At 42.9% G+C, this 22,259-nt stretch overlaps 1 protein-coding gene across 3 annotated transcripts in view; it reads left to right on the top strand.

The window, feature by feature from the left end:
• The first annotated feature begins 456 nt into the window (after window positions 1-456).
• The window catches only part of LOC311493837 (butyrophilin-like protein 2), a 37,023-nt gene continuing 15,220 nt past the window's right edge, over window positions 457-22,259 (top strand). For 2 of the 3 annotated variants that reach the window (XM_084552622.1, XM_084552623.1), the window contains exons 1-5: window positions 457-642; window positions 18,260-18,604; window positions 19,760-20,095; window positions 20,229-20,324; window positions 20,740-21,063. In XM_084552622.1, the coding sequence (XP_084408748.1) occupies window positions 576-642; window positions 18,260-18,604; window positions 19,760-20,095; window positions 20,229-20,324; window positions 20,740-21,063 (1,168 nt within the window). In that variant the 5' untranslated portion in view covers window positions 457-575. Of the gene's footprint in view, window positions 643-18,259; window positions 18,605-19,759; window positions 20,096-20,228; window positions 20,325-20,739; window positions 21,064-22,259 lie in introns of those variants that run through there. The other variant, XM_084552624.1, reaches the window with a different exon arrangement.

The raw sequence follows: 22,259 nt of genomic DNA, 5'->3' as shown, positions 1-22,259 counted from the left end.
TCCTCTGAAGCCACGTCATTTAGTAGAAAGGCTGCAGCAGAACAGACGCATGCACACTCTCCTCTGAAGACTAGTAGGTCCTGTTGGTCTGGACATGTCTTGACATGTTTGATTTCTGCTAGAGACGTCATGTGACAGAAACCTGGAACATGTTTCCTCCTTCATCCAGTGTTGGAGTTTAATCATTAATATACTAATGTCAAATATACACTTTACATGCTCTTCATTCATTTGGAAGCTCTCTACGTGATGGTAGACAATGATTGACAGGTGAGATATGTTGTTATCGTTGTCATGGAGATCATTATCAGTGACACTCAGAGCGTCTCTTTACTTTCTGTTTGTAGTGACTTCTGTGGTTCTTTATGGTTTGGTTATCGCTCCACCTCCACCTCCATCGCTCCACCTCCACCTCTGTTGCTCCACCTTCCTGGTTGATTGAGCGCTAGCGGCTGAAAGAGAGATGTGTCATCACCGTCAGAGACTTTCAGGTTTACTTCAACCTTCCACTGAATGCGATCTAGTCAGGTTGATAGATTGAAGTCAGGTAAACAGAGGAGGAAGAAGAAGACAAGATGGCTGCTGGAACATCAGCGTGTCTCTGCATGACTTTACTGAGCGTCGTCCTGTCTGTCTCTGCTGGTGAGTTGAAAGCAAAGCGTCTTTAGCTCTGACATGTTCAGGAGACAACGTATCTGACTGGATCTAGAATCAGGGCTCTCAAGTTTATCAACTTAGCTTGGACTGAGATTATTATTTTTTTTTTTAAGGGGGGCAGGGTGAAGTGTGTCTGAAGATAATGTATTAGTATAGTATTAATCTAAAAAAGCACAAATTCATTTTATTTATGTCTTTCAGGACAAAAACCAACAAGTAGAGAAAAGACATTTGTCCATAAGTGTCCCCTTGAACAGCACTGGTCATTGTCTCCTGTGTTTCTAGGAGGTTCAGTCTGAACATGCAGACAGCATACGTGTGTACATTTACATGTTAACAGTTAAAAACAGAAAATCAATTACAGTGGCAGTTCTACATTGAATTACTCTGAGTGCTGTAACGCGGTAATGTAAGGCATTCCAAAAACAAATTGGGTAATATTTTACTCAGGTCAGTAACGCGCGTTACAATGCATTTTAATCTGAAATGAAGTGGTAAAAGATGACTACGGCTGAAGCAAGCTTGGCATCGAACAGTACATTTTCGAGATGGACATACTCTCATTATTTTCAGTTTGTTAGAGACAAAGACATGAGGAGCATAGTAGTGTAATAATTGCGGGTTTTCACTTTTAGCTATAAAAGCTGGGGATGTCAGAACCTCTGAACAAACACACAGACAAGGATCAGGGGTGGAAAGAGTACCAAAAAACCTACTCAAGTAAAAGTACTGTTAAAAGAAGTCCTTCACAAATGAAGTTAATCAGAACCATGTCAACCTTTGCTCGTGTCACATGTTTGGTTCCACCCACTGCCTCCAAGTCAGATAGTCTTCCTTGCTTGGGTTTGTACTGGTACCAGGGTCCACTTCCGTGCTGCCATGAGGTCAGTGTAGACTTTCATCTTTGATGGATGTTTCCTCTGTGAATAAACATCATAAAATAATCAATACCATGTTTTCATTAAACATACAGTTAAAATATTTTTTATATTAATAGATGAATTTATATTTTTCAAAGTGACATGTAGAAAGAGTAGACTGGATAAGTCACAGTTTCCCCCATCTTGGGGAAACTGAACTGTCTGTTGCCGGAAGAAAGCACTGAGAGCATAGAGAAGCACTGAACGAAGAGAGTTCAGTTTCTCCAAGATGGCGCCCGCCTGGATATGCGAGCCAGACGCGAACGGTACTGTGTTCCTTTTTTAATAAACTGCCTGTATACTTGCAAAGTTATCAGTGCTTCGGTTTACATGTAGAGACCCTAGTTATGCTACCGTGTAAGTGTGGTGATATTGTGAGCCTTGTTAGTGGTATAGAAATAGTGATTTCTTTTTATGTGTCGGTGTGCCCCGAAGGCTAGCGTTATACGCTAAATAGCGGTTTGCAAGAAAACTGGTCACATTTGACTAACAAAACAAATGCATGAAAACAAATACCAGAGAACGGTCGAACTCGGTACACATGTGTTATTAACCCCAGGTTCATTTTGCGCCGGAGTTCCCCTTTAAGTATGACCAGATTGACCTCAGGTTCTCCGTGCGTGTCTCTCTGTCCCAAATCCAACCCTTCTGTGTCACCAACGGTCACCAACGTTTCTGACCTTCTGGCGCTGCAGTCGTCCAGAGCCAATCAGATGGACAGTTAGTGGCACGCAGACACAGTGCAAGTTCATTTTTTTTTTTTTACTTTGTAACGGAAGCTATTTAAAATGTAGTTAAGTAAATTATTTCCAATAATATGTACTTAAGTAAAAGTAAAACTACTGATTTTAAAAAGTACAAGTACACAAAAAACTACTCAATTACAGTAGCGAGAGTAAATGTAACTCGTTACTTTCCACCCCTGACAAGGATGATGTATAATAGGGAACAATCTTTATTAATAATTGGCAAGAGTTCATAAAACACGTTGGGGCTCCGATCTGACAGGGAGATGCCGGTCGGGGGCGCAGGCTTCCTTCTGGAGGGTCACAACAACGACAGGCTCGCCTCCAATACCACTCAGTGACAATCCACTACATATCAGGCTAGTATCACCAGCTTCTAAGGCATGCTTTAACACAGCACGCTGAGTCCATACACCACCCCACACATGGCTAACCTGCAGTATATGGCTCCCCTAGACCGCCCACCCACAGGCCCGTCACTCCTGCCCCGGCAACCCCACCACTTCATAGAAAACACACACACACTAAATAACAAATACATACAAACGGCGAGACAGGAAGTGGCGGACGGCCAGGAAGACGTTGTGGCAGCCGCACAGGGAGCGATGGCCGCACGGCACTCTCTACAAAGGGCCCTGATCTAGCTACAGGAGGCAACCAGCCCCCCCCCCCCCCAACATGTGGATCACCAACTCCCCCTGGCTACCTAACTTCGTCGCCGGCAGCTCTATATCACTGCAAACGACGCCCTGCCCCGCTAGCAGAGTACCGTGTCGCCGAACGTGTTGCTCCTCTCTCCCCACGCCACATCTCCCGCCTTATCAGCAGAGGTGGACAGAGTACACACCTTCACTACTTGAGTAAAAGTACAGATACTCCTTGTCAAATATTACTCCAATACAAGTAAAAGTGGCTTAGTCAAAATTTTACTTAAGTAAAAGTATTTAAAAAGTATCTCAGGAAATACAGGAAAGGAAAGTAGCTTTATTGTCATTATACAATCCACTCTACAATCCACAGCCTCACTCTTTCTCTTGCAGACAGCTTCTCTCTCTCTCTCTCTTTTTATACAATTACGTTTAAAATGTTCATCAGCAATTTAACAAACATTAAGCTAGCTAACGTCAGTAGCTACTTTACATACCGTGACGTGCTTTTTCATGTTGGAAGACGAGTTCTTGTAGGCCGTGATATCATTTGTTCGCGGTAAACACAACAAACGTTTAAACTGAAACGAATCAGTTTTTGTGGCAAAAAATCTCAAACATGGGTCTGAGATGAGGCCACGGGTGCTCGCTGGGAGTTTCTCCAGCTGTTTCTCCAGTTTCTTCCTGCATTGTATGGATTGTATGGCATGACGTAGTACAGGTACGGCACTATGACTAAGACAAACCATATGTGAATCAGCAGAAACTGTTTATTTTCTCAGAATTTTGAAAAAATAAAATAAAATAAAAAAATAATCAGCTGACGTAAGCTCAAAAGTAGCGAGTAACGAGAGCATCAACAGAAATGTAGTGGAGTAAAAAGTACAATATTTGTCCTTCAAATGTAGTGGAGTGAAAGTAAAAGTATCTGTAGTGGCAAAATTTTAGTTTTTAGTTTTCGTTCCATTATAAAGCCACTTCCTTCAGTGTTCGCAGCAGGCGGTTTCTGACTCGTATCCAACCCAAAGAAGAAATAATTCACTGGAACACGATTGTGGTGCGTTCTTGAATTTAATCCAACATAAAGGGTCCGTAGTACAAGTTGCATTCATTCTATAAGGCTTGGACACGGTAAAAAGCTGGTTTCATCCAAAAACTGCTCACACTGTCTGAGTAATCAAAAGCGCACACCTGAATAATCAAAAGCGCACACCTGTCTAATCACTAAGAACAGCAGCGTACGTCACCAGGCATCAGACTTCTACAAAAATTCATATTAAACGATAAACTATCATAATCAAATTAGATCTTAATTCAAATGTTAATTGATATTATGCAAACTTCTGAAAACAACATTTTCACTTGATTTGGCTCTTACATTTCCGGCCCCTAATTGGAAGGCAAGCAGACTGACAATTACTTAAACAATAAATAGAGCCAAATATATGTTTCAATGTTAACTATTAACTAAAATTGTCAATTTCGTGTAAACAAGTACCGTTAGTAAATGCAAACAGAAATACTATCACTGTATCATAAATATTAATGTTCAGGTGTCTGTCTCACAAATAAGACACAGCTTGTCAACAGGTCTTTCTAGAATGTTAGTTTTTGTCTTGATCAACACACGCCGTACAAGTCCTTTTGAATCAGGAATGACCTGAACAACTCTCCCCAACACCCACGAGCCCCGTGGTGCTGAATAGTCCATCACCATGACAATATCTCCAGTAGTCAGGTTCTTCTTGATCCGAGTCCATTTTTGACGTTGTTGGAGCAGAGGCAAATATTCACGCACCCATCGCTTCCAGAACAAGTCAGCAAGGTATTGTACCTGCTTCCATCTTCTGCGTGGATATGAATCCTCCTTGTTAAATAATCCCGGTGGCAGGATGGGCTGTTTCTTCATCAAAAGCAAGTGGTTAGGAGTCAATGCTTCAAGGTCTGAGAGATCATCTGTTGATGTGGTCAGTGGTCTGTCATTTAAAATCGACTCCACTTCACAAAGAACTGTCTGTAAACATTCGTCATTGACTGCTTGCTCCTTCAGCACAGACTTCAGGATCTTACGAACAGATCTTATCTGTCGTTCCCAAACTCCTCCAAAGTGAGATCCTGCAGGTGGATTAAAGATCCACTGGATTCCCTTTTGCATAAGAGCATCTTCAATTCTTGATTGGTTCCACTGCTCAATGGCTTCACGCAATACACGCTCAGCACCAACAAAGTTTTTTCCATTGTCTGAACGTATGATGGACACTTGTCCTCTTCTGCATATGAAGCGACGTATTGCATTCAGGCAGGAGTCAGTGTCCAGTGTATGTGAAACTTCTATGTGCACTGCTCGAGTAGTAAGGCAGGTAAACAGTACACCATATCTTTTAACAGTGCAACGGCCTTGCTTAACATCAACTGGCCCAAAGTAGTCAATGCCGACATTTGTAAAAGGTGGTTTGTCAGGTAAGAGTCTGTCTTCAGGCAGATCTGCCATTTTCTGCTCTTGTGCTTTGCCGCTGACTTTTCTGCAGGTTACACATCTTGACAGAAACTTTCTCACCATTGAGTTTGCTGAGGGAATCCAATATTTCTGACGCAGTTGTGAAAGCATATGGTTCCTCCCACAATGTCCAATCTTTTCATGAATATCTTGCAAAATCAATGTTGTGACATGTGAGTTCTTTGGGATTATGGCTGGGTGCTTTGCATACTCTGGCATTGCTGATGCACAGATACGGCCACCAACTCTTATTACTCCATCTTGAATCTTTGGATCAAGTTTTGACAAATGACTACTCCTCTTCACATTTCTGCCTTTCTGTAACATGAATATTTCTTCTTGAAACTGTTGGCCTTGGATGAATTTGATAATCTCCATCTCAGCTTTCATCAAGTCTTCCACAGTCACACTTCTTTTCACTGCTGACCTTTCATATTGTTTCCTCTGGTGCACCATCTTCCTTTCACCACTGAAATCTGCTTGTGATTGTGTTTTCTGCTTCTTACTACGTTGAAGAAGCAAGTCCTTAAGCCAGAGAAACCATACCACAGCTCTTTTCAACAGGTACCAGCTGGAGTAGTGGTTAATCAACTCATGAACAGGATTTGTAACTTCTGCTGCCTGAGTGAGATGCACTTTCACTGAATGTCTCACCTCGCTGTCTTCTCCCACAATTTTCACATCATCAGGTCTATCCGGCCACTGACATTCTGGACCTTTAAGGAATGCTGGACCATGAAACCAGCTTTGGTTTCTCATGAACTTGGTAGGCATCAGCCCCCTGGATGCACAGTCAGCTGGATTAACTGAGGTGCTGACATATCTCCATTGCTGAGGCGTTGTTGTCTCTCTGATGGTGGCAATACGGTTTGCAACAAAAGTCTTGAAACGAAGTGTTTCATTTTCAATGTACTTCAACACAGTTGTGCTGTCAGTCCAAAACATTGAATCAAGCAAGTTCATCTGAAGTTCTCTTTTTAACAGTTTGTCCATATCCACGGCTACTACTGCTGCAGTCAACTCCATGCGTGGAATAGTGGTCTGTTTCAGTGGGGCAACACGTGATTTTCCCATCATGAAGGCACAATGAACACGTTCATCCTTATTTGTCAGCCTCAGGTAAGAAACTGTTCCGTAACCTTTTTCACTGACATCAGCAAAGTGATGAAGCTGTGCTGTAACAACAAGTCCAAAATCCACTGGTCTTACACATCTGTCGACACTCAGCTCTGACAGCTGATGTAGCTCTTGTAGCCACATATTCCATCTTCGGCCAAGCTGTGGTGGAATTTCGTCATCCCATGCGAGGCCTTCTTTACACAGTTGTTGCATGAGCATCTTTGCCGGCATGATAGTTGGAGCTAAGAAGCCCAGAGGATCATAAACTGAACTTGTCACAGACACAATTCCTCGTCTTGTAACTGGTTTATCTTTCAGACTGATTCTAAACTTGAATAAGTCAGACTCAACACACCACAACACTCCTAAAGCCCGTTCCACAGGAAGTGAGTCATGAACAAGATCCAGATCTCTCACCTCTTTGGCTCTCTCACAATCTGGGACAGAAGCAAGCAACACTCGGCTGTTGCTAGTCCACTTCGTCAGGTGAAATCCACCACTAGCACATAGTTTTGTGAGATTTTCACACAGCTCACTGGCCTGAGCATCAGTAGTGACTGATTTTAGGCAGTCATCAACATAGAAATTCTTTAAAACTGTGTCCACTGCCTCAGGTGGTGCGTTACAGCGATTTTCTTCTGCTGTTCGTCGAAGAGCGAAGTTGGCGCAGCTGGGGGAGGAAGTAGCTCCGAAAAGGTGTACAACCATCTTGAACTCAGCAATGCTGTGACTTAAGTCCCCCTTTGGCCACCACAGGAAACGCAGCAGGTCAGTATCTTCATCAGGTACTCTCACTTGATAATACATTGCCTCAATATCAGCCATCATAGCAACTGGTTCTTGTCTGAATCGAGTCAGTACTCCTAACAGAGAGCTAGTCAAATTTGGCCCTTGCAAAAGCTCACTATTTAAAGAGACTCCTTGAAAACTGGCAGCGCAGTCAAACACCACACGCAGATTCTTCTTTTGTGGGTGGTATACCCCATGATGAGGAATATACCAAACTTTACCATCTTGGCGGTTCAGGTGTGTTGTTGGCACTGCCACTGCGTATCCTTTATTCAGCATGTCATTCATGAAACTTGTGTATTCTTTATGAAATGCAGGATTCTTCTTCAGCTTGCTCTTGAGGTTTAACACTCGCTGCATTGCTGCACTTTGGTTGTTTGGCATTTGGACATTTGTTTTCTTCAAGGGAAGATCTATGTAGTAATGACCATCCATAAAGCATGCAGAGTGTGACACAGAATCCATGAAGTGACGATCCTCTTGTGACATTTCTGATTTATCATCACAGTTGCGTTCAGGAAAGTCATGATTATATTGCTGTATGAGTAGTTGTTCCACACTCTCAATGGCGATTCTGTTGACTACAGCACACAGCTGTGTGTTGTCATCCACTGTGGTGTCACTCGGCTCCTTGAGTGGTCCATTCAAAATCCATCCAACAGCAGTTTTTACTGCGTATGGTCCATTGTTCTGACTATGGATCACTTTCCATGGCTCTAAAACTTTATGTTCTTTGCTTCCTATGAGAAGTTCCACTTCTTTGTCAATGAAAGGCAACTTGACTTCACTGAGATATGGCCATCTGTCAACATCTTTTTGCAATGGAATATTGTCTTTTGAAACAGGGATGCGTTTTTGAGTGAAGACTTTAGATAATTCAATGAAATTATTGTTCTCAAGACCACTGACTTCCAAACCTGTGAGGATGTAACTTTTCATTCTCCTTCTGGAATTAATGGTGCTCACCATAAGGTTGGCTTTTCGACCTTGAACATTCAGCTGCTTTGCTAGTGCTTCAGTACAAAATGATGCAGAGCTGCCGGGGTCCATAAATGCATAAGCCTCTACAGTTTTGTTGCTCTTCTTGGATTTCACTCTGATAGGCACAATAGCAAGCACACAGTTACCTCCGGCCCCAGAGCAGGCACTTGTCTCTTGATGGAAAGTTGCAGACACACAGGCAGTGTTTGTTTCATTAGTGGCTCCCTCCACTTCATTCTCAGACTTTCTTTCTTTAGCAACTTTGTCCTGCTTCGAGAAGTGCAGCATGCTAAGATGATGCTGAGAACAGATCTCACATGTCATCCTCTTCTTACAGTCTCTACTTAGATGACCTTTAACAAGGCAGCCAAAGCAGAATCCGTTTTTCTTCAGAAACTCCACTCTTTCTTTGTGTGGTTGTTCTCTGATCCTTTGACAGTCTTCCAGGGTGTGATCCTTTCCACAAAACGCACACGGCTTCATAAATGCACAATTGAATGATGTAACATCAGTCTTTGTCCTTGATAATCCACTTTGTTTCTCTCCAATGAGCTCAATGTTAGTAGCAAAACTACTTCCTTTCTTTGCCTTAATTCCCTGTTGAAACTTCTTTGTCTTTCTTTTCAGGTATTGCTGTGTTGAGATCGCCGAATAGTGGATGAGAAATTATTTTTGCTTGACGATCAACAAAGTTCACCAAATCTGCAAATCTAACCCTTCTTTGGTGCAGCTCCTGAAGGTCAAAGGCATGAACTCTCCACCGCTCTCTTATCTTGAATGGCAGCTTAGAAATGATGATCCTCATATTTGTGGGATTGTTCATCTCTTCCATATAATCTATATCCTCCATAGCGTTGCGACAGCTCACCAGAAATAATGAGAAAGAATTTAAAGCCTTTACATCTTCAGCCTTAATCTGTGGCCACTTGAATGCCTTTTCCATCAAAGCTGCTGCCATCTTCAGTTCATTTCCATATTTATCTTGAAGCAGCCTCACAGCCTCAGCATATCCATGATCGGCAGGCATATGCTGGCAGCTCTTCACAAGGTCCTGTGGCTCACCTCTGGTAAACTGCTCAAGGAAGTACAACTTGTCAGCATTACTGTCGGCTCTCTCATCAATAGCATGGATGAAAGCTCTCATAAAAGATCTGTACTCCAAAGGGTCTCCAGGAAACACTGGAACATCTCTTTGAGGTAAGCGAAACAGTTGCTGATTTTTTGCAAGTAACTCTGTGATATCAGTCTGTCGTTGCATCAGCTGGTACATCCCACCAGCACTATCCACATGATGCGATAAGTCTCTGGGTTGTCGAGACCTCGGTGGTGGTGTATTTTTTATCTTGGGCTTAGCATCATAAAGCACAGCATTTCCAAGCTTAGCCGCCATAGGCTTGTCCATGTTCAATAACTTCTGGCGTTCTTCACATTCCTCATACACTTTAATTTTAGCATTAGCTGCTGCTAAAGCTGTCAAAATTTCCAGTTTTTCCTTTTCAGCTTTAATTTGTGCTTCTTTTATTTCTAATGACTGTCTTTCTTCCAGGGCAGCAGCTTGAGCAATCAGGGCAGCTCTCTTGGCTGCTTCTTTCATGCGTGCAGAGGATGCTGATGACACTTTTGACACATTTGACACACTGTCCCTTGGGGTCACCTCCATGTCACATTGTGCAGATTGTGTCCATGCTTTAACTTTACTCATAAACTGTTGACATTGATCCACTTTAGGCTGGAACCAGAAATCTTGATCAGCCTCCTTTTCTTCTTCTTTCAAGTATAACATCACAGACGAATTAAGCTCAACAAACTCTTCATAAAGTCTCTTATAAACTTTCATTTCCTTTTGCACAATGTCATTAACATCAGACAGAGTGTCATTGTCCATAAGACGCTCAACTTCATTTGACTTAGCGGTCATTTGACCCAGTTTACCTCTTCTTTGTCCTATGAGTTGATGTAATCTTGCCTCCAATCCCTTCTCCGTGAGCACTCTCTGACGGCTGCTGGTCCGGGAGACGGCATCCTCAGCGTCCTCCTCACAGTCCGCCATAATGCGTCCAAAAGTTTTAGATGGTTAAATCTGCTCACAATGGTAACGTTAAACAACTCACAGTTCCATCCAAATAACTTCCAACTTCGTGCGCTTCAGTGGCATGACACGTAAAAGTCCCATTAATCCGACTCCGCTGCGCAATCTCTTCCGGCACGTAAATCCCGATGTCCTCAGGTGCGCTACAACGCTTTAGTTGGATCTTTGTATTTCTTGGCTTGTCTGATAAACAGTCTTAGTTTGACAGCTTTTTACTTAATGTAGTGGCAAAATTTTAGTTTTTAGTTTTCGTTCCATTATAAAGCCACTTCCTTCAGTGTTCGCAGCAGGCGGTTTCTGACTCGTATCCAACCCAAAGAAGAAATAATTCACTGGAACACGATTGTGGTGCGTTCTTGAATTTAATCCAACATAAAGGGTCCGTAGTACAAGTTGCATTCATTCTATAAGGCTTGGACACGGTAAAAAGCTGGTTTCATCCAAAAACTGCTCACACTGTCTGAGTAATCAAAAGCGCACACCTGAATAATCAAAAGCGCACACCTGTCTAATCACTAAGAACAGCAGCGTACGTCACCAGGCATCAGACTTCTACAAAAATTCATATTAAACGATAAACTATCATAATCAAATTAGATCTTAATTCAAATGTTAATTGATATTATGCAAACTTCTGAAAACAACATTTTCACTTGATTTGGCTCTTACAGTATCCCCCAAAAATAATACTCAAGTAAAGTACAGATACTCAAAAACTCAAGTAAATCTACTTCGTTACTGTCCACCACTGCTTATCAGCCTGTCTCTCCCCACACCATCCCTCCCAGCTGCACCACATCAGTAATTAAGGAGTCCTGCTCCTGACGTCACCCACCGGGTCTCTCCTAATGTCACCACAGTAGTATAGTGTACTTTATGTGCAAAACCAAAAAGTCGATCTACGTCGCGAAATAGCACAAGTAACCCAACTAAGCATTTAGAGCGGTGCCACGCTACATTAAGTTAGTGAAAAGAAAGAAAACTGAGGATGAAAACGGAGACAAAGCAGTTAAAGGTCTGTTTTAACTCAATACTGGCTGTGATTGTTCCTTGTATTGCATTACGAGCCATCACTGCGCGTCCACAGCAAATGTTCTAAATAATGTAAGGAAGTGTTTAGGAAGTACAATACAATACAAAAATAAGACAACAGTTCTCCCCTTTAGTGCACTTTTTTCTTCTTTTCAGGGGTCTGTAGGGGCCAGGGGGAGGGGGATTTTAACATTTTCCATCTGCTTTTACAAGTTTGTTGTGTTACCACTGTATCTTACAGCCTTTTTTCCAAGTGCTTGTGCCGCCTCCCCCCCGTGTCATGAAAAAATGCCGCCCCGGGGGGCTGCCCGGTTCGCCCGTGGCTAAAACCGCTACTGCTCAGTTCATTTAATCCTTCTTAAATAGCCCCATCTAACCAGAACCGTCCAAAGCTTTTAAATAAAGTAAAATGATCCATAGAGCAAATATCCTGCATAGCCCCAAGTGATGAAGTGAAACAAGTACCTGATGTCTCCACCTCCAGTTCTTCTTTGACGTGTGTGCGTTCAGTCGCAGCATTCGCGTGCATTTGTGGAAGGCGTGGTTACGGTGCTACTATTTCACCTGGCAACAGAAATCCTATTTTGTGATTGGCTGATAGGTCGCTGGTTCAAACAGAGCAGTCTGCCTTCTCCTCATCCATTCATAGATTATTAATCTGTGTTAATAATGTGAGGTGAGTTTTATCAGGTCTCAGTGTGATAAATGTCCTGTGTGGTGTGTGAACGTTCTACAGCAGCTCCAACATTAGTAGTCATCATTTTACTACATCAACTTCCTCTCTGTTATTTCATCTAATGCTCTTTAGTTGATCCTTCGTCTTGTCTTCCTGTTTACTGCTCACCGTCTCTTTTAACTGCTTCTAAAACATCAGCTATGAATTTTTATTTATTATCGTTTGTTTCACCTTTTTAGTGAACTTGTTTCCAACACGTTAACATAAACTTTACATGTATTTTTTTAATTTATTGTATGATTCACCTGATGGACATAAAATACTTTAAATCATTTAAATAATTTTAAACAATGAGAATGACTAATAATTTTATTTAGTGGTTGTGATCAGAGACATGTGTGTTGATCCATTATCTCATTATCTTTTTTAACAGCAGCATATAGTCACACCTGCTGTCTGTTTTAACTGCTTAGAAAACATAATGTGTAAAATGATCCCATCATTCTGTGTTACATAGTTTTAGACAACTTCATTCCAAGTCATGACCAAGTGTGAAACTTCTTTTACTCTTTTACTTACTTCTTCTAGGAGACAGTGAAAATAAATCCTTAGATTTAGTTTAGTTTACTTTCAGAGTCAGGCTGCTGCACCTGACACAAACTGGATGAACAGGTGTGAAAGTATGAGGAAACTGAACGTCTTTATGAGAGTGAAGCTGAATGTAGAGAGAGACACACCTGGCCCCTCCCTCTCTTCACCTGTCAGAGGAAAGCTGACACTAGGCGCGTTCGACTTGTCTGCGCCTGTCTGAGCCTTAGGTGCATACGTCAACGTGATCTTACGCCGACTGTAGGGGTGGAGCATAAAACGGCTGCAGACAAGTCGGACACGGTCAACTTCGTGTAAACAATGGCGGATCTCGCGGTGTTTGCATTCGTTGTTGCAGAGTGCCGACGAAATAGAAGCTTTGGAGTTACCGGAATTTATACCCGTGTTACAACAAGCATGCTGTATGCAAAGGATTGTGAATAGCAGCAAATCTACTGAATAAGGATTAAGTAGCATAGTGCTTTGGTCTCCAATCTTGGCGAAAATGAACTGCTGATTAGGCTACTTATTTGAATATTTACTTTTACACCCAAAGTCGTTTAGCACCTGTAACTCAACCATGAAACGAATTCACAGAAAGATATTGAGATGGAGATTAAATGCCATTTGTTTTCATTTTTAGACAGACAGGTGTGAAGAAGAACCCCAAAAACCTACTAACCGTTAACAAGATTTGAACTACGGACGGCCGATCGCCAGACTGACGTGTTACCCACTAAACCAATTTAGGATGATGCTAAAGAAGCAGTACTACGATATAAGTAAAGGATAATGGACGACACTTCTACAAATTGAATGCACGCGTTCTAGATGGTAAAACGGCCCAACGCCAAGCCTTAGAATGTAACCTGCGTTGTGTTGAGCTCTGCACACGCCCGGACTCGAACCAGCAGCACCTCGGATCGGGAGGCGAGCGTGCTGACAGTTGAGCCAATAGTCCAGGGTATTTTTATTTTTTATTTTATAGTCTAATGGAGTGAAGTCCATTATCTCTCTTATTCTACTGTTACCAACATGTTAAAAATGCCTTTTTACTGTTTAATCGAAGAAATGAACACTGCATTGAACTGCAGTCAGATGTACAGCGTTTTCAGTAGGCCAGCCTACCATTGTTGCAGAAATCACATATAAGAAGGTATCCCTTCCATTTCTGTTCATTTCGCATATTCCAACATAACGAAGCGAGAAACGTCAAAATCGTCATGAGGAGATTCCTCCCAAACTGCCCAATCACGTCTTTGAACTGACGTCATGAGGGCGTCATTTCCGGCCGTGCAGTTCGTGGAAAGCAACTGCAAGATCTGACTGCAGGCGAAGACTCCCGCGATATTTTAAGGTCATGTGACATGGTGACGTAGTGGTAAGTCCCTCCCCGTCTGACTCAAGTCGGAAAGGATTTCTAACCAGCATGCATTGCGTCCATCCCAGCATGCATTGCGTCCATCCCAGCATGCATCACGTCAAGTCAGACTCAGACAGATCTGCATCAAGTCGAACGCGCCTACTCGGCGCGTTCGACTTTTACACCCATAACCAATGCATGCTGGTTAGAAATTCTGTCCGACTTGAGTCAGACGGGGAGGGACTTACCACTACGTCACCATGTCACATGACCTTAAAATATCGCGGGAGTCTTCGCCTGCAGTCAGATCTTGCAGTTGCTCTCCAACGAACTGCACGACCGGAAACCCGCCCTCATGACGTCAGGTCAAAGACGTGATTGGTCAGTTTGGGAGGAATCTCCTCATGACGATTTTGACGTTTATCGCTTCGCTATGTTGGAATATGCGAAAATGAACAGAAATCGAAGGGATACCTTCTTATAAGTGATTTCTGCAACAATGGTAGGCTGGCCTACTGAAAACGTTGTACATCTGACTGCAGTTCAATGCAGAGTTCATTTCTTCGATTAAACAGTAAAAAGGCATTTTTAACATGTTGGTGACAGTAGAATAAGCGGGATAATGGACTTCACTCCATTAGACTATTTGAAAATAAACGCATCTCGAGCTTGAATAGCCTGGGCTATTGGCTCAACTGTCAGCACGCTCGCCTCCCGATCCGAGGTGCTGCTGGTTCGAGTCCGGGCGTGTGCAAAGTTCAACACAACGCAGGTTACGTTCTAAGGCTTCGCGGTGGGCTGTTTTACCATCTAGAACGCGTGCATTCAATTTGTAGAAGTGTCGTCCATTATCCTTTACTTATATCGTAGTACTGCTTCTTCAGTATCATCCTAAATTGGTTTAGTGGGTAACACGTCAGTCTGGCGATCGGCCGTCCATAGTTCAAATCTTGTTAACGGTTAGTGGATTTTTGGGGTTCTTCTTCACACCTGTCTGTCCAAAAATGAAAACAAATGGCATTTAATTTCCATCTCAATATCTTTGTGTGAATTCGTTTTATGGTTGAGTTACAGGTGCTAAACGACTTTGGGTGTAAAAGTAAATTCAAATAAGTAGCCTAATCAGCAGTTCATTTTCGCCAAGATTGGAGACCAAAGCACTATGCTACTTAATCCTTATTCAGTAGATTTGCTGCTATTCACAATCCTTTGCATACAGCATGCTTGTTGTAACATGGGTATAAATTCCGGTAACTCCAAAGGTTCTATTTCGTCGGCAACAACGAATGCAAACACCGCGAGATCCGCCATTGTTTACACGAAGTTGACCGTGTCCGACTTGTCTGCAGCCGTTTTATGCTCCACCCCTACAGTCGTCGTAAGATCACGCTGACGTAAGCAAGTCAGACTCAGACAGGCGCAGACAAGTCGAACGCGCCTAGTGTCTTCTAGAGGTGTGCGATACCGCTAGATTTGGTATCGATCCGATACCAAGTAAATACTGGGCCAATATCGCCGATACCGATATCGATATCGATACTTTTTAAAAATTAAGGTGGATGCATCATCAATCTGAATCAATCTAAATCTGAATTAATTCTCATGACATTTTAAGTGTTTTCGTGATTTGCCTCTTGGATTGTTAATCAGTTAAAGTCCAGTACAGAATTTGGTTTATAAGTAAATAGAAAATACTTTATCACAATAAAAGTTTTTGTTCAGAAACAAAATGATCACTTGAGGACAAATAAAAACAAATTATTTTTCAGGCAGAGTGTTCAGAAACTACAATAAAAACTAAATCTCTCCCTTCATTGAACTTCTTTCTGGATTTTTTTTTTCTTAAATAAACAAAGTGTAGAAAATGATCACTCCACAACAAATACTATAAATAATGTAAGGACGTCTTTAGGAAGTACAATACAATACAAAAATAAGACAACATTTCTCCCCTTTAGTGCACGGGGATTTCTATATGCTTTTACAAGTTTGTTGTGTTACCACTGTATCTTACCACCTTTTTACAAATAGCACAACTTGCTATCGTTTCATTTTCGGCCCGAAAATATAACCAAACAGCCCTACTCTTTCTCTGTTGTGTGTAATGCGTTGCTGCTGGCCGAGCCTGGCTGGTAGCGGTGGGCTTGTTCGGTCACCTGGTGCCGCAGAGTCACGTGACGGTACAACAAACACACGCGAGGGGGAGGAGGAGCAAAATGAGCCTGATCTGCTCTATGACAGCAGCGGCATCGAGACAAACAGAGTCAGGTCGCTTCTTTAATGAAACGAGAGAAACTGAAACTATCGATCGATGAAAGTATCGATCTCATTACATTGGTATCGATCAATCTCGATACCAACGTTGGTATCGATATTATCGATATTTGGATCGATCCGCCCACCTCTACTGTCTTCACAAACGTGGCTGCAGAGAAGTGTTGTCAGAGAGTCAGTAGATGATCAGCTGCTGTGAGCCTTAGTTTGACAGGAAGATGAAGACGTTGGTGGTGTTTGTGATCCTCGTTCACGGTAAGATATCTTCTTCCTGGATCTGATTCTCACTTCAGTCTGACATCATTTCTCTCACGTCTGTCTCTTTAAAGAAAGTCAGTGATGACCTGTTTCAACTTTGATTAGTTCTTAGTTTGTCTGTGAGGGACACGTCCAGAAGCAGAGTCTGATGTTCTGTTCACGTGGACTGTTTTCTAATCACTGATTCTTTCTTTCTTGATGTGATTTTACATTTACAGCAAACAGATTGAAGGTGAGCTCAGAGCTAACGACTGCTTGATGATCTGGCTGCAGGTCAGGACTTCACTGTTGGACACAAACATTTACAAATGTCAATGTGTTTGAAAGTCAAACTGTCAGCTAGTGACTTCTTCATGGGGGGATGTTGACGACTAGTTTCCTCATCCAGATACCACATTACTGAGAACAAGCAACAGAGACATATTAAAGGTTAATAAATGTTAACCTTATTAAACAGCAGCTGTTTTCATTCACCCTATCTATCCTGATGTTTCCAGTGGTGAATGTGGGACAGGTTTTCAGTGACTGGAACAAACTGAATGTCCTGGTCTGGACTTCACAGCCTCCGTCCTGTTTATTTCTGTCTCTAGACAAAAGTCTGAACATTCACACATTAACAACAGGTCAGTCTTCAAATGGGTTCTTACTGGAATCAACACAAATGATCCAAAGCTTTCTGAGCAGCACAGAGGACAGAACGTTGACTATCACATGTCTGGATGTATCAGATGATCAGAGAACAGTCGGTCCAGTCTTCTGTTCCTGACATTGTGAACTGGAACCAGGTCAGTGGTTAACTATCAAACACAAACACAGTGAGCTACGGTGTCCTGGAGTGGACAGAAAGACAAACATCTGTAGAATGAGGCCATGTTTCCTAAGCTGAGTGCTAGAAATGCTAGAAAGAAGACAAGAGAACAGAGCATTGACTTAGGACCCAGCCCCCCTGGACCTTATGGACAAGCAGACCATGAACATGAAGGATGTTTCTCAGTAACATCTTGCTCCAATCAGTAGATGTTCTCTCTGTGTTTGCTGCATGTTAGCTTCCTAGTGTTCCAGACTTGTAAATCTGTGAAAGCAAGAAGCCATCTCTGAATACTTGACATGAATAACACGGTTGGTGTCTAGTTTGGACGATGAGACAGTTTTTGGTTTAGATTGGTGCTGTTAAAGAAGAGATGTGTCTCTGTGTTAGTATCAGGACCAGAGGAGGCCTTTTACTGATGGAGTGTAGTGCAGAGATCAGTCCTGAGAGATGGTGCACCATGAGTTCATTCATCAGTTAGAGCTAAAAATCATCTTCTGCTTGACTGAACTCTAAACTGTTCCAGGACTGGAGTAGAGGACAGACCTGATCAACACAATCTTACAAATGTCATTACTCATTACTTTGAGCAAGAGAGGAAGTTTTTCAGCCAAATCTATGAAAACTGTCTAAACACATTCAGTGATCTGTTCTTTGACTTCAGTCTGTCAATGAAATGTAGTTTTTCATTGACTGACTGATAGTTCAACTGGTTTCTCTGGTCCCTGTAGATAATGTGACCTACAGTCAGTCATGTGTCAAGTCAAACCCACAGCATGCAGCTGATTTGTGTTTCTCTTTGTGTGTCCTCTCAGTTTCCCAGCATGCCCTGGCAGGTGTGGTGCAGGTGAATGAGGGGGCGGAGTCTGTCCTGCTACCCTGCCAATACTTGGATTCTTTACGTAACGACACCACAGTGATTTGGACCAGGAACGATCTCAGTCTCAAATCTGTCCACAAACGAGGAGCAACAGATGAAGTTGAAGGTCAGAACCAGGTTTACAGGGGGAGGACATCGATGACGCCTGATGCTCTAGACACTGGAGACTTCAGCCTCACTCTGACAAAACCCCACCTCTCTGACAGCGGCAGCTACACCTGCTCCATCAGTAATGGAGGAGAAGAATGGAGAGTGACAGACGTACTTCTACAGGTCAAAGGTCAGAAACAAACCTCAACATGTGTTCACTGTTTAAATATGAGGAGGAAGAAAAAGACTCAACTGAACCTTTGTGAGGTTTCACTTTCTGTAGCAGAACATTTGACAAACAGCAGTGGAGACAAGAGCAGCACCTCATTCATTCATTCATTCATTCATTCATGCTACAAGATATGACAGAACCAGTATTAACTCTGTCAAAGACTGGAAAACCTGAAGGAAGGTGATGGGTCCTTCTAAGAGTGTTAGAGAAAAGTGTAAGGAAGAGTTTCTCACAGACATTTAGCAACGATGAAAGGATGAAAATCTAACTCAGGTTTTTATGTGATCCAGGAATGAAGTTTGAAAGCAGCAGTGTTTTCATATTATTAGGAACAGTCTGGGGAAACATTCCTGTAAAGATGATGTGTTGTGTTTCTGCTAATGTGATGAGATGCTTCTAATTAGGGCTGTCAATAGATAAATATTTCATTTCATACTTACATTCAAATGAATCACACATTCTTTTAAAGTTTGTTTCAGATAAACCTGAAAGGTACATTTGAAAGTTTTTAATACTCTTCTCAACATGTCAGCTGCTCAGAAAGCTCTGTGCTCTGCAGAGAAGTCTCAGCTCTCAGCTGTGTTCTTGGTCCAGTGGTAACTCTGTTCACATCCACAGTAAATGCAGATAACTTAGTTCTAGTAGAGAGGAGACTCTGACAGGACGTTGAAGATGAACTTATCGTCCAAAAACCCATTCCTTTATCAATTACTGCTCCTTTTTCTCTGCTTGACTTCATCCTCTTCTTCTTTGGGGAGTTTTGTCAGTTTTGATGCTACAGGGTGTATTACTGCCCTCTGCAGAGTAAAATGATTTACTATGACCACTGTGTTACTGCTGCTTTAATCACGTCCTGATTTCAGTTGACTTTAATGATGAGCTAATCCCAGAAAACTCAGTGTGTTTGTCAGTGAATGTAGAACTCACCGACACACTGATCATTTATCATCAATGATTCTATGGATCAGTTTGAAATATTCAGGGAGTAATGGAAGAGGAGGGAGCAGCTACAGTGAGCTGTTAGATGAAGAGCTGCAGACTGAACACCTCCAGCTTCTCATCCAGGAAACAAACACCTGCCACTACAGTTTATCTGCTTTATTGTCCTCTCAGACCAGCAGGTGGATGTGAAGGTGCAGGAAGGGGCGGAGTCTGTCATCCTACCATGCAGAACAAACGCTGACCTGCCTGAGGACACCTCAGTGGAGTGGACTCACTCTGAGCCAGAACTCATCATGGTCCATGTGTATCGAGACGGAAACAACCAACTTAACAATCAGGACAGGTTTTACAAAGATAGAACAAAGATGAATGAAGACCTGCTGGAAACTGGAGACTTCAGTCTGACCCTGAAATACCCCACAGAGAGAGACTCTGGATCATACATCTGCACCGTCTACAGAGGCCAAGACATCCTGAGAGAGAAAGTAGTGCTGCACCACCTCAAAGGTACTGTAAGGACTGTAAATACAGGTCAGAGGTCAGAGGTCAGAGCTGTAGATACAGGTCAGAGGTCAGAGGTCAGAGCTGTAGATACAGGTCAGAGGTCAGAGGTCATGTTTTTCTTTATGTTTCTCCACAGTACTGTTTCCAACATGGGCCATAGTTCTCCTGGTTCTCCTGGTTGTACTTGGTGTTGGGGGTCTTTTGTTTCATTGTCGACACTACTTCATGTCAGGTGAGTCTCTACTACACTACCCATAATGCTGATGGTAACATGTGTCCTGTGGAGGAGACTTGTTCCAGCTGCTGAAAGAGTTCAGAGTTCAAACAGCTGCTACAGAGAGCTGAAGAGAAACTTCCAGGTTTAGTTCCAGAAGTCAGAAACTCTTCATCAAACATGTCTGCAGCACTTTACAGGACGCTTTGACTAGTTACCAAGGAACGAGTCAGGAAGACATCAGGAACAAACGGAGACACAATCCAGCTCTAATCAGAAGCTCCTGACGTCCTCAATCAGGACCTGAGCTCTGAGCTCATGAGTCCAGGTCTCTCCCAGTCCCAGTAAAACCAGAGCAGAGGGTTAGGGTTCTTCCTCATCCATTCATCTGATTGGTCTCTACAGCTGATGATGGGATTTGTTGTCCTCTCAGTCTACCAGGTGGAGGTGGATTCAGGGGTGGAGTCTGTCCAGCTGATCTGCAAAACCACAACTCACCTGCCTGAAGACGCTAAAGTGGAGTGGAAGGACAGAAAAGACAAGAAGGTCCATGTGTATCAGAACGGCTCTGACCAGCTTAAAGACCAGAACCAGATTTACAGAAACAGAACGAAGATGAAGAAAAACCTGAAAACTGGAGACCTCAGTCTGACCCTGAAATACCCCACAGATGGAGACAACAGCACCTACACCTGTACTGTCTACAACAAGGAGGGAAACATGCTGATGGAGAAACAAGTGAAGCTCAATGTCAGAGGTCGGTACTGCAGATACAGGTCAGAGGTCTTCCTGAACATTAATGTTGTAAACATGTTACTCCACCTACCACCCATTAGGGCTTCCACATGGGTGGTAGGTGGAGAAAGGCTGCAGGGAGGGCTTCGCCTCCCCCCAATTAGGGCCTACATGGACAACATGACGACAACAACGTCAACCGCTCCTTGTACCAGGAGATTGCTGGATAAGCTAAACAGCAACCAGCAGTGGGCTAGGATGAAAGTGAAGCCTATTAAATCTCGGAGTATTTCCATTGTTAAAGGAAAGGTAGTAGATAAGAAGTTTGTTATAAATGATGAGGTAGTTCCCACAGTGCTGGAAAAGCCAGTGAAGAGTTTGGGAAGATGGTATGATGCAAGTCTTAGTGATAAGGTGCAGTTTGAAGGGTTGAGGCAGGAAACGGTTCGAGGTATTTCAAGCATAGACCGGTCAGGGCTACCAGGGAAGTTAAAATTATGGTGCTTGCAATTTGGTTTACTGCCCCGGCTAATGTGGCCGCTAACAGTTTATGAGGTTTCCCTGTCAAAGGTAGAAAAGTTAGAAAAGTTGATTAATTTAATCTATCAGAAAATGGCTCGGTGTCCCACGCTGCTTAAGCAGCACAGCCTTGTATGGGAAAGGTATTCTGGAGCTCCCAGTTACCAGCGTAACAGAGGAGTTTAAGTGTGCTAAAGTTAGACTGGAAATGACTCTTATTCAGTCAAAGGATCCAGTGGTTAGGAGTGCAGCGCCCACTGTTAAGACAGGGAGGAAGTGGAACCCAAAAGAGGCAGTACAGCAAGCACAGGCAGCTCTTAAACATAGGGATATCATAGGCCATGTACAGCAAGGGCGTGGAGGCCTAGGGCTGTGTGCAGGGAAACCTCTGTGGAGCAAGGCATCAGCAGTAGAAAGGAGAAAGATGGTAGTGGAAGAGGTACGGAAGCAAGAGGAAGCAGTTAGATGCTCGAAGGCAGTGTCGCAGGCTAAGCAGGGTCAGTGGGTGAACTGGGAGAGTGTGGAGAAAAGGAAGTTGAAGTGGAGAGAGCTTTGGAGCATGGAGGCTAGCAGGATTAGATTTATGTTAGGGGCTACTTATGATGTGCTGCCAACTCCCCAGAACCTAAACCAGTGGGTAGGTGAGGATAATGCCTGTCCACTGTGCACTTGTGTCTGCACGCTTAGACATATTCTGAC

Source organism: Chelon labrosus, assembly GCF_963514085.1.
Source record: "Chelon labrosus genome assembly, chromosome: 1".
NCBI classification, from domain to species: Eukaryota; Metazoa; Chordata; class Actinopteri; order Mugiliformes; family Mugilidae; genus Chelon; species Chelon labrosus.
Note: the sequence above shows the minus strand (reverse complement) of the source record. Positions and strands in the feature narration are given on the sequence as shown.